Source organism: Bemisia tabaci, chromosome 2 (genome assembly GCF_918797505.1).
Source record: "Bemisia tabaci chromosome 2, PGI_BMITA_v3".
NCBI classification, from domain to species: Eukaryota; Metazoa; Arthropoda; class Insecta; order Hemiptera; family Aleyrodidae; genus Bemisia; species Bemisia tabaci.
In genome coordinates, this window is record NC_092794.1 from 69,267,438 (window position 1) to 69,278,706 (window position 11,269).

At 36.4% G+C, this 11,269-nt stretch overlaps 1 protein-coding gene across 3 annotated transcripts in view; it reads left to right on the forward strand.

The window, feature by feature from the left end:
* The window catches only part of rho-5 (rhomboid-5), a 55,542-nt gene extending 45,774 nt beyond the window's left edge, over window positions 1–9,768 (forward strand). For 2 of the 3 annotated variants that reach the window (XM_019058254.2, XM_019058253.2), the window contains exons 10-19: window positions 245–394; window positions 671–854; window positions 2,286–2,360; window positions 3,486–3,647; window positions 4,879–4,926; window positions 5,796–5,884; window positions 6,825–7,104; window positions 7,356–7,456; window positions 8,071–8,224; window positions 9,068–9,768. In XM_019058254.2, the coding sequence (XP_018913799.2) occupies window positions 245–394; window positions 671–854; window positions 2,286–2,360; window positions 3,486–3,647; window positions 4,879–4,926; window positions 5,796–5,884; window positions 6,825–7,104; window positions 7,356–7,456; window positions 8,071–8,224; window positions 9,068–9,502 (1,678 nt within the window). In that variant the 3' untranslated portion in view covers window positions 9,503–9,768. The remainder of the gene's footprint in view (window positions 1–244; window positions 395–670; window positions 855–2,285; window positions 2,361–3,485; window positions 3,648–4,878; window positions 4,927–5,795; window positions 5,885–6,824; window positions 7,105–7,355; window positions 7,457–8,070; window positions 8,225–9,067) is intronic. The other variant, XM_019058255.2, reaches the window with a different exon arrangement.
* Window positions 9,769–11,269: the final 1,501 nt, after the last annotated feature.

Sequence of the window (11,269 nt, forward strand, 5' to 3'; positions counted from 1 at the left end):
ATTGAAGGAAAAAGTAAAAATAGCCACTCCAGTTCGCCGACACTTCTAATGGGTTTTTTTTCTGCTGATGGGGCAAAGGCAAGATGAGGGACACAAAAAACCATAAAACCAAACGGTAGAGGAGGTTTACGTTAAAAGTCCCTTTACTCTATGCTTCAGTTGTTGTATTTAAGTACAGTAGAAGAACCTTTACCTTCAATTTCTATATCATCTTTTTCTAATCTGATGACCAAACTCTTTGTAGGTTGCCTGTAGTCAAGTGGAAGAAGTCCATGGAAGATGAAAACGAGGACCGAGAGAAAGTGGATGGAGTTTGGGGCCAAGTTCTTGACAAAGCACTAGAGACATCTGGGAAACGACAATACGGAATGGGCGTAGTGGGGCATTTTTTTGGGTAAGCTTTTTCGATTTTTCCATTGTATTTATACCTTAGTTGTCATTATTCTGTGCTTGCTCTTTTAATTCTATAACCTCGGAAAAATTGTTCTGATGGCCTAAAAGTTTTTTTAATTTCATCTTAAATTGTATTGATACCTTTTTTGCATACAAACTGCATAATTTCAACGAATTGCTAACCCTGATCAGGGTAGATTTTTGTAAATTCAGTGCTACATCTTTTTTTGTGCCTGTCATGGTTTAATTTTTATGACGTTATTTATGTTTAATTCAGGCACTCCTTAAAAAGAACAGTGATAAATCGACATAGTATTAGAGAACAGCTGGATGATCTTGATGACCACCGACCTTTTTTTACCTACTGGGTTACCACCGTCCAAATCATCATCCTATTCCTTTCCATATTTTGTTATGGTCTGGGCCCGATTGGCATCGACATCGCACATCGCTCAAGCCAGGTAAAAACTGTGATGATTTTCCTCAAATCAACCACTGTACAAACCTAATCCGTATCTTCAGTAAATTGTTTTATTGCTTTTGTTTGTCCCTGTACAGTGGACATATTACACTGCTTTTGTTACTTGTAAACCCTGCTCACTCAGGCTCTACGTCGAGAATTGAATCCACAATGAGTCAGCAAAGTCATTTTTTATTGTGTCATTCGAAAGTAGTAAGTGACCGAAGCTTACAGTTTTTTTCCTATTTTTTTTTTGATGACAGCAAACTGGAGAAAAGTTTGTATGAAAGTGCCAACAATTAGGGTGGCCTAAAACAACGTTTGAACTGCGCGCTTGTAGGTTTCGAATGTACACATCACGATCAATATGGCGGCAGAATGTGTAGTGGAAGAAGACATGATGGCGTCTTGTTGGCGGTGTGTTTTTGTTGGTCAATTGGAGGTTACTTTGTTTCAGATTTATACCCATTGTTCTTAATTCTTTAAGCTTTTCAATCAGAATGTGATACAGATTTATATAGGATATGAAACATTCACACAGAACTTACTTAACCTCAAGCGAGAAATCAAGATGTCAACAACAGCAGCGTGGCGGTAGTAAGCAGGCTGGCTTCGTCACTGCCATCTTCCCATCTATGGCGCGTAGATTCGAAGATTCACGGCGGTCGGTTCAAACATGTTTTCAAGGACCTCTAAAAAGGAAGTGTCATATCTCCGCAGAGAAAATTTTTTGTGAAATTTTAACGTGCGCATCGTTTTTCTCGCACCGAAATCTGTAAGATTTGACTATTTGCAGGCAAATCCCTCCCGAGCTTCACTGACTCACTGTCTTCCACATCATTGATTTGTTTCGTTTTTCCACTATCTCTTTACATCAGAAAATTTTCTCATGTCGTCATCTCAATACTTATAAGATTTGAGTTTAGGTCTAACTTTTCAGTAATTACTCTGATTTTTTGCACCAATGAAAGTCAAGAAATTTTCACCATGACAAAAATCAGAACCTCCATGGTTGACAACTATCTTTATGGGACTCTCTTGGGCTAATTTTGTCTCTGCTTCACGAATCTGTAAACAATAGTGATCTGAATGAGATTTGGACTTTCTTTTATGTATTACAACAAATACGTACTTTGCTAAGAATGTTCAGTCAAACCAGCAGTCAAATCAAAAAGTTTTCAAATCTTTTGTACCCAATCTCAATCACTTTAGTATGTTATAATTATTCTTTAAATGTATGTTTCCTGGATAATTTCAAGACTGTCCACCAAGCGTGGTTTGCAAAGCAAATCTAGTGTCAAACGTAATGCATTTTACCCCTGTGAGCCCTAAGGGTGGGAGTCCTTTGACTGACTGAGGAGATTCCCATTGTGCGCCTGGAAAAGCAAGTTTATTATACATTCAGTCAAGAGCTCAATTTTCTCTGTTGCAGGTGCTAGTCACAAGCCTATCACTACAACAAGTAGAGTTTGTGGAACCTGCCAATTTCTGGATCGGACCAAGAGCGGTAATAACTTAATTCTTACACATTGCCTACTAACTACTTATACATACCTCTAGCCAGTGTGTAAATAAAAATTTTGTTAGTATGTATGAGTCTTGGAATGCAGGAAATTTAGATGCAAAGTTCATGATCGAAATAAGAGAAAACAAACATTTATTGAAGAGGAACTTCTTACCTTGCCAAGTGTCAAATAATTTTTATATTTTCTCCAAGAATGGTATTTAATATTTGATCATAGCTAATGGTCTCAAAATTTCAAACCTGATAGGTTTGAGTTTGAATTTGATATTGTAAAAAAAAATTACAATTCTAATAGCCCAACCTCATCCTCTAAGAAGTTGAACTAAACCGCTAAAGGGCTATTCAAAAGTTACACAATGCTTTTTGGGGGGCAAGGGGGTTTGAGCCAGCATTATAGTGCGTAACAAGGGGGAGGGGGGTTCAACCCAGCAATATGTAACATACGAGTATAATATAATAATACGAGTCGAAGGGAAAAAGAACTTTGAACAAAACATACAAAAAACTGAAAATCCTGCCGCTCCCGAATGAATCTTTTTGGTGCGTGATTTTATAATTAACAATGTTTTATTGGCTTGAATTCCGTTACATCTTTTTGTCTGTAAACTTGACAAAAATACAAGCCAATTAAAAAATTTATCTTTTCCTTGTTTTATTTCAATATTATTATTGCAATGGTTAACTTATCCAAAATTGTTAAAGCGCATTTTTCCGGTAAAATTATGAGTAAAACAAATCTAATCTATATTTCCACACTTTATTGATCTCCTCCTGTTGTATTTCAGCGGACTATCTCAAAGAAAAAACCCAATTTTTTTTCAAACTGTTTTTCCAGTGTTTTCTTGACTTTTCTTAAAATGGAGGGGGGGGGGGGCAGGCCAGTGATACGTACTTCAAAAAAAGGGGGGGGGGACAAAAAAATCGGAAAAAGTACGCTACGTAATTCTTGAACGGTCCCTATACTGAAATTTTAAATGCTCACTCGAGGCTCCCATAAGTTACAATTGGAGGTTAACAGAAGAATATCCCACAAGACACAAATTTGTCCAAATTTTAGGGATATGCTTCTTTGCTTGATCGACATTTTTATGAAAGTCATTTTTTTAGGCTGATCTTATACACATGGGAGCCAAGTTTGCTCCATGCATGCGGAAAGATGCCAAAATCCTGAAAGACATCGAGAAAAGAAGGGAAAAAGAGAGAGATACTGCATGCTGTATTCACAATGATGACTCAGGCTGTGTCCAGTCCTCGCGTAGTGATTGTTCAGTAAGTACTTCAAAAACTCAAAATTTTCTATTCTTATTATGTTTCAAATTTTTCAGCTGAAAACTTCTCTTCAAAAATTTGCTCAATTGGTGTAAGACAATGCCCCGAAACAAAAAAAATACGCCAAGGTAGCATTATTTTCATGTGTTGTTTGAGCTCATATTGGGACTGTTCATAACTTGTTCCACGCAGTAGGAGGGTGTTATCTCATATCATGTCTTGCAAAAATGAATGTGAATTTTAAATTTGTAAACCCATGAAGGAAGCAAATTTTTCCTCTTAAAAGGAGGTGGGGATATTTAGGGAAGGGTAATATAATTTTCAGGAAACGCTTTAAAACTGTTTTAAAGGTACTAGAAAAGAGGGCAGGAGGGTTTATAATTTTACATATCAGTGTGATGGGATTTATAAATGGCTCCTACTTTCTAGCGAAGTCCCTTACAAAGTTGTTTCGCCCATATTTTGATGAGGAAGATGAAAACATTTTATTGCATCTATCATACCATGCTTTTGGCCTGTTTTAACTAAAAGCAAACGTTTTTAGTGGGTCCTCCAGAACTGAATCCCTAATGCCGACTTTAGCAACTTGACTGGCCAGTTGAGGTATGAGCCTGCTTGCATCATAATATTTTCTATTATGCCTCTACTCCTGTCTTTTTCAGCCAATATTTAATATTAGTAATTAAAATAAATCTAAAAATGAAAGTAACTCATGAAATCCTTTCATGTTCTATCATGAAGTCTTGTTCGCACCTGTAAAACTAAGACCCTGAAAAGGGGAAAATAACAAAGAGCCGTAAAGTGGAAGTACACATCAAACCCCCCAAGTATTTGTAACTTACATAGCCCCTCAAGAAGCTTCTTTTAAAAGTATGAAGTGTCACAGTGTTAACCCGCAGCCCGACCACAGATTTTTGACTTCCATCGATATTGATAGAACTCAGTTCCATTCCAATGGGGTATTCCATTGGAATGGAACTGAGTTCTATCAATATCGATGGAAGTCAAAGTCTGTGGTCGGGCTGCAGGAATATCTATAATGTGTGTTTTACTCCCATTCAAATACTTTAGGTATCCAACCTATCAAAAATCTCAGCACATTGATCATTTTAAAAAATTGTGGAAATATATTCACCCCTACTCTAGCAGTGTTTTGGTTGTCTTCTAATAAAAGAGTTACAATAATTTACTAAGAATGATACATTGACCGTGGTTTGTTTTTGTTCTGTTGTTTCTAATACCCTCACGCAATTCTCTAATTTCTGGATCGGAACCAATGGTATGTTTTTCCTCTAGTCAGACGTAGTCATTTTCTTGTTCTACGTTTCCAGTATGTGTCTCAAATTTGAGTTTTTCACAGAAATTTTCTCCCTAGTGAAATGCATGTTGAGTGATTTTTATTTGTAGATTTTTTTCTTTTTTACCCAAATGTATCTGCTTCCCCTCAGATCACCATGTCATATTTTTTTGCCTTATGTCATATTAATGAAATTGCCGTACTTAATCCAAAATTATTATTTTTAATCTGGTTCATCTAATTCAATATGCAACCCCTCCTCATAGTTCCCTGTTACATATTTTTTCCCCGTGCCATAGTAATAAAATTCCTATACCTTAATTTTTTCTAAATATTTATGTAACTGAGAGTTTGCTAGGTATTTTTTATTTTGAATTCAGGCAGAAAATTGATTTTTTCATGTAAAAATGTAAATTGCCATTTCTTAAACTGTTTTATGAAACAGTCAACTAATGGAAGATTTGAAAGCTGCCTTTCTATGATGCAACCTGTTTTCCTGTCTTTGGTCTAAATTCAAATTCGATTATATTACCCTTGAATCCAACTCCATTTTAAATTTTTGATAAAAAGGAAGATCTATAAGAATGTTAATTTTGGAAGAACGTTTAAGTCGGAGAAGCTCTTGCACCATGTTGTCCTATTTCAAAAAAATTGTGTCTCACAGTTCTTCTAGTGCAAGAAAATTTGAGAGCTCCCCGAGCTTCTCTTACAAAAATTCTCTCCAGGAATACATAATATTAATGTTGCACACTTAGCCTTACGCTCAGAAGTCTTTGGAAAATAACAATGTCTCTCAAAGTGCCTCTGGTTTAGCAACAAGTCATTTTCTTATTGAATTTTTATTTTTGCAGAGCACCATCTCAACATGGAAAAAATGGTCCAGCAATGAGACAGGCCCAAACGGACGACTATCAGGGTCAGTCTGCGGTTTAGATCCTAAGTAAGTATAGTTGAATGTAACTCTCGGATCAAATTTTTATCTCACGTTTTAATTCAATACACTAGTATTTTGATTTCTTGTATTGACTGTGCGGCTTAATCTATTCCTAGGTTCTACCTTTAAGTCGAACCTTTTTATTGCTTTTTGAAATCAGCAGACTCTTTCGACTTCCTCGCTTTTCTACTTGTCTATCCATTGTTTTGCTGCCGCAAATTTTGCCTTTTTTTCTTACGATTTAAATGTATTTTATGAGCAGTATCATGTGATACTGTTGCAGATGTGACCTTCTGTTATTTTCACCAAATCTTCAGCAAGGCAGTTAATGCACTTTAAGGCCGATTTTTTACTCTCTTGTTATCATTGTTATTCTCTTCTTCTTCGAGGTAGAGTTTATCTACATTATCCTCAGAGAACCATTTGAGCTTGGTTGGACCCAAAAAGTCAGCCTTACTCAAGGTATCAAGCTACCTTATATCACTGGTGAAAGGATTTAGCCTAGTCACTGCTCTTTTCTTGATTTAATTATGTAGGATAGAATAGAAAATAGACATCATAAAAAAAATTCATCACTGTAATTCAACACTAAATTGCACACAGAGCAAAGTATCAACACAACCCAAGTTTAACAAAAAATTAACTCGAGAATGGCATTCAACTACTCCGGAAATTGTTGGTGTCATGAGTTCGTTTGGCTTCATTTCAATTTATTTCTTTCAGCGTTTATTGTTTCTCTGTTTAATCGTTTTTTATAAAATTTGTGATGGTAAATTATTGAAGTTTCTTCAAATTTTCCAAGTTATGAATGGTTTTGAGGAGTCAAATTTTACATTTCCTCTTCCTCACACCATTGGTATCAGTTTTTTAAATCGTGAGGACCAGATTGTAAATATTCTTTTGATGCTCTTGATTCTTTGAAGACTCCAGCATGTTTTTTTTTCAGGTACTGTGAGGCCCCAGCATCTATTGCACCATATGAGTGGCCAGATGATATTACTAAATGGCCTATTTGCCGTAAAACAACACAACATCACTCTCATTATCACCACATGGACTTGGCAAACTTGGCGAACAAGGACAAAATGACAGCTGAGCACATGATTTGTGAAATCATTGGCCACCCTTGTTGCATTGGCATCCATGGCATGTGCCGCATCACCACCCGGGAATATTGCGATTTTGTTCATGGCTACTTCCATGATGATGCCTCTCTATGTTCTCAGGTAAATTTGCATAAATATTAAATATTGTACTGCGTCAAAAATATGAGTTTGCCTGATTGGACCCAATGGTAAATCTGTTAGTCTGTTATTAAAAATCATCCCTTGGAACCAAGGACAGGAGGAAAAGAGAGGGAAAGAAAAATAATTCCTCAATTACTGTGTTCTCCTTTGTAATGAGAGTTTGTCTCTGTTACTAATCAGTATTCTATTTATTTAGTGTGTAATTTATTAACTCTGATTCTGGTTTCCAGGTGTCATGTTTAGACAACGTGTGTGGAATGATGCCATTCTTTTTCCCCGAAGTTCCTGATCAGTTTTATAGGCTATGGACTTCTTTATTTTTACATGCTGGGTGAGTTGTCACATTTGCGGTCATTACCCTCTGATTTCTTCAGATGCTCATTTTTTTCTAGATGTTACTAGTCTCTCAGTGGACAGTTGAACCGAGTTAGGTAAAAAACAACCTACCATAATCCTCAAATGTATAATTCCTTGATCTTGCAAGATATGCTTGAAACTTAATAAGGTTCTTTTTTCATACCAATAAAAAGCAAGAATCGAAAAAAGAAATGATTTTATCAGAAAATTTATTTTCTTCTCATCCTCCCTTTGGACTGAAGAGCAACTTCCCCCAAGTTCCTTCATAGGTAGTAGTGGCGTGGCGTGAACAATGGATTATCAATATTTCCCCATTTGAAGCTATACTAAAGAATCAATTATTAAGGTGTTCGTTACAAACACCGTGTTTATCGATTCTTTACAATAGGTTTAAATGGCTGATCAATCGATATATCGCAAAGTACGCGACGTCACTCATAGGAAGACCTACTGGGGCTCCATTTGACATCATTAAAGGGGATCAGTCCCCTTCTGCTTTTTCTTATTTCAAACATAATCAGCAACTAAGGTTGTTGTCTGAAGCATCTAGTAACTAAACTTCATGATTCTTTTTTTCTTTTTTTTCAGTGTGATGCATTTAGCCATTACTGTAGTAGTACAATACTTCCTCATGAGAGATTTGGAGAAACTTACTGGTGCTTTGCGAATTGCCATAATCTATATAGGCTCAGGTGTTGGGGGCAATTTAGCAAGTGCCATCTTTGTCCCATATCGAGCAGATGTGAGTATCCTCTTCATTTCAGTTCAAATTTGTGTATTCCCTGTCCATTTCGTATCCCTGATTTTGACAAAAGCAGCAGTTCAACATCAAATTAGCACCCGGAAGGCAATTTTAATGTAAAGAAATTAAGCTTCAATCCTGAGAGGATCACGTGCAGATAAAAAGCTGGAAATTCTAATACGCCTTCAAAAGTGAGCGAATAAAGGTCGCTTCAAATTATCACTTTTGAGCTGGCTTTTAGATTGATTCCAGCCCTCCAGTCAACGAGCCGATTATTGCAATTGATCGACAAAGCAATAGACAAAAAAGATAAGAGAGATATGGAGGAATCCTATTGGTGGAAGCTTGTAGTTGCAATGGACAAAGGAGGTAGATAATAGACTAACTAATGGCAACCCACGAGAGACCCGATAGTTAGTCCATCATTTTATCCCCTTGTCTATAAGAACCACTCATTTCAACCCATAGGATCACTCCATACACCATATGTCTTCTTTGTCTGTTGCTTTGTCTGTCAGTTTCAATAATCAGCCTGCAGCCTTCATCAAACAGAGACCATGGATCCAGGTACTTTTTTTGCTTTGTTTGTTTCAGAATATAAGCATAACTAACCGTAATAGAAGATGGTCCAACCTCTTATCTCCACTTTCATTTTTTTGCTATTTTTTCCTCCTCCTGTCTCCCCCTACTCACTTTATATTCAGGAAAATTCATCGTGGAGTCCACTTATCCTCTTTCATCTGTGATAAATTAAGAACAACTTTTCGATATGCTTTCCGTAAGGTAAAACATAATTCTTGATTTTGGCATGCTGTTGTTTAATTATCATTCTCTTTGTTTCAGGTGGGACCTGCAGGCGCTCAATTTGGTCTTCTTGCATGCCTGATAGTAGAAGTTCTCAATAGTTGGCCAATGCTACGTAGCCCCGAACAGGCGCTCATGAAATTATTGGCCATCACATTAATCCTTTTCATCTTTGGACTGCTTCCATGGGTTGATAACTTTGCACATCTGTTCGGTTTTGCGTTTGGTTTTCTTCTCTCATACGCTCTTCTTCCTTTTCTATCATTTGGCCCGTATGACCGTCATAAGAAAATCTTCCTCATCTGGGTCTGCCTCCTCTCCTGCCTCTCTCTCTTCATCCTGCTTGTTCTTCTCTTTTATTTTATTCCTGTTTACGACTGCGAGCTCTGCTCTTACTTAAATTGCCTACCACTCACAAGGGATTTCTGCGCATCCCAAAATATAAATCTTAAGCAAGAAGACCACCTGGTATGACATATGTGTAGCCTACGGTCCATCCGGGCCGTAAGCCTGCAAAGCAAATGCTTTTTGTCTGCCTGAAGAGTTTTAAAAAGTTGACCTTTGATTGGGCTCAGTTTCATAGTGCTGTGACTTCGAGTTCAGTTTTCATGTCTTGATGTTTCTTGTTATCATTATTTATTTCTCTTGGAGGCTTGAAATCTGACATCAGAAAAACCTAAGCTAATTCAAATATGTGCATTATTCGAACGCATCCTAGAAAAGTTTATGTAATACCAAAATTCCCTAATTTTTGATAAAGTGCCTGTGACAGTGTGTGACTATTTCTGCCTTTGCTGGTTGAGACTATTGTTGCCAGTACAAACATATTATCATTCATTTTTTCAATTTGGAGAGTACTGAAATCAATTTTTTCAATCATTTTCTGAAAGGTTTTGATCAAGAGCTGATCACCTGTGGTGAGAATGAGCAGAGTTGAAACTGTTAGGTGGATTCTCCTTAAATAGCAGAATGTCTCTTTGTGGGATGGAAAATGGGCAGTCATTACCTGCCAGCGGTTTCTATCTTTGCTGCATTAAATAAATTAAGTTTATGCATCAGAGGTGCATTTTTATGTTAAGTTGTACTATGCTTTAATCTTTGATAGTCGGATATTTTGTTTTAATGGTCTGTCAGTTGAGCTGGTTTATTATTTATTCAAGAGTATTAGAGAAAACATAAGATATGCCATAGCCACTACAAATCAAAGCCACTGTCTGACACCTCAGGAAGCTGAGTTTTTGTCAAGATAATTCAGTGTACTAAGTTAATTCAGTCAAACTAACTATCTTAAATAATCATCAATTAATCTCAAAATCCTCTGAAAATGTATTCTCATTGATTTCATGAGCAAATCGTACTTCCATAATAGGCCAACAAAAACTTACATGCTTATCTTTTGTCACTGCACACCTACAATTTAATTGCACCACAGAGTTGGCCCAACACAGTTCCATAGCTTGGTGCACGCAGTGGGGAAATGTAGCAATGAAGATAATACCTACTCGCCTACCAGTGAGGTGAAAAATAGAGCTAGGAATTTCCGAGAAACTGAGCATGCAATCGTTGATACCCTTTTTTCCAATTTCTTCTTTGAACATTCCATTACCAACCAAATGGTTGAAATTTGGGAAGACTTCTAAATTATGCATTGTCATTTTTTTACATTTTAATTGATCTCTTGATTTGTGATAGTATAGGGTATTAGTACCGGGGAGCAATGTGGTAGCTAAATGGTAAAAATATTCTGTATTTATGGAGAGTTTTTAAATCAAGGTTTTTTTATTCACAGATCAGTTGTCCCCCCCCCCCCCAAGAAAAAACCACGACCAATCTTAAAGAATGACTTGTGCCCATTATGAAATAAACACTCTTTCAGTATAAGTAATTTTTTAAAATTACCAGATCTCTACGTGCTTGTTTCATCTGATTGACAAAGCTGTATGAACCTTCTTTTAAGTACTCTTGTTACTTAGAAAAATGTTAAATATTCAATACATAGAGTACATCAGAATTCAATTTTGAAAAATTCCAAGAATTTACCAAACTCTCCGATATTTTGTTGCTTGAGCAGCCCTTTTGTTTTCCTAAGTAAGTATTTGCCTGAAAAGTTAGAGAGACAAGAAAAGACCAACAAACGCCTCAAATCAAGACACAAAATGAGTGGGTAAAAACTTTAATAGTAGGGTTTTCGAGCAAGAGTATTTTGAATTTTCTTGATCCTTTGATGTTCTTAATATGTTC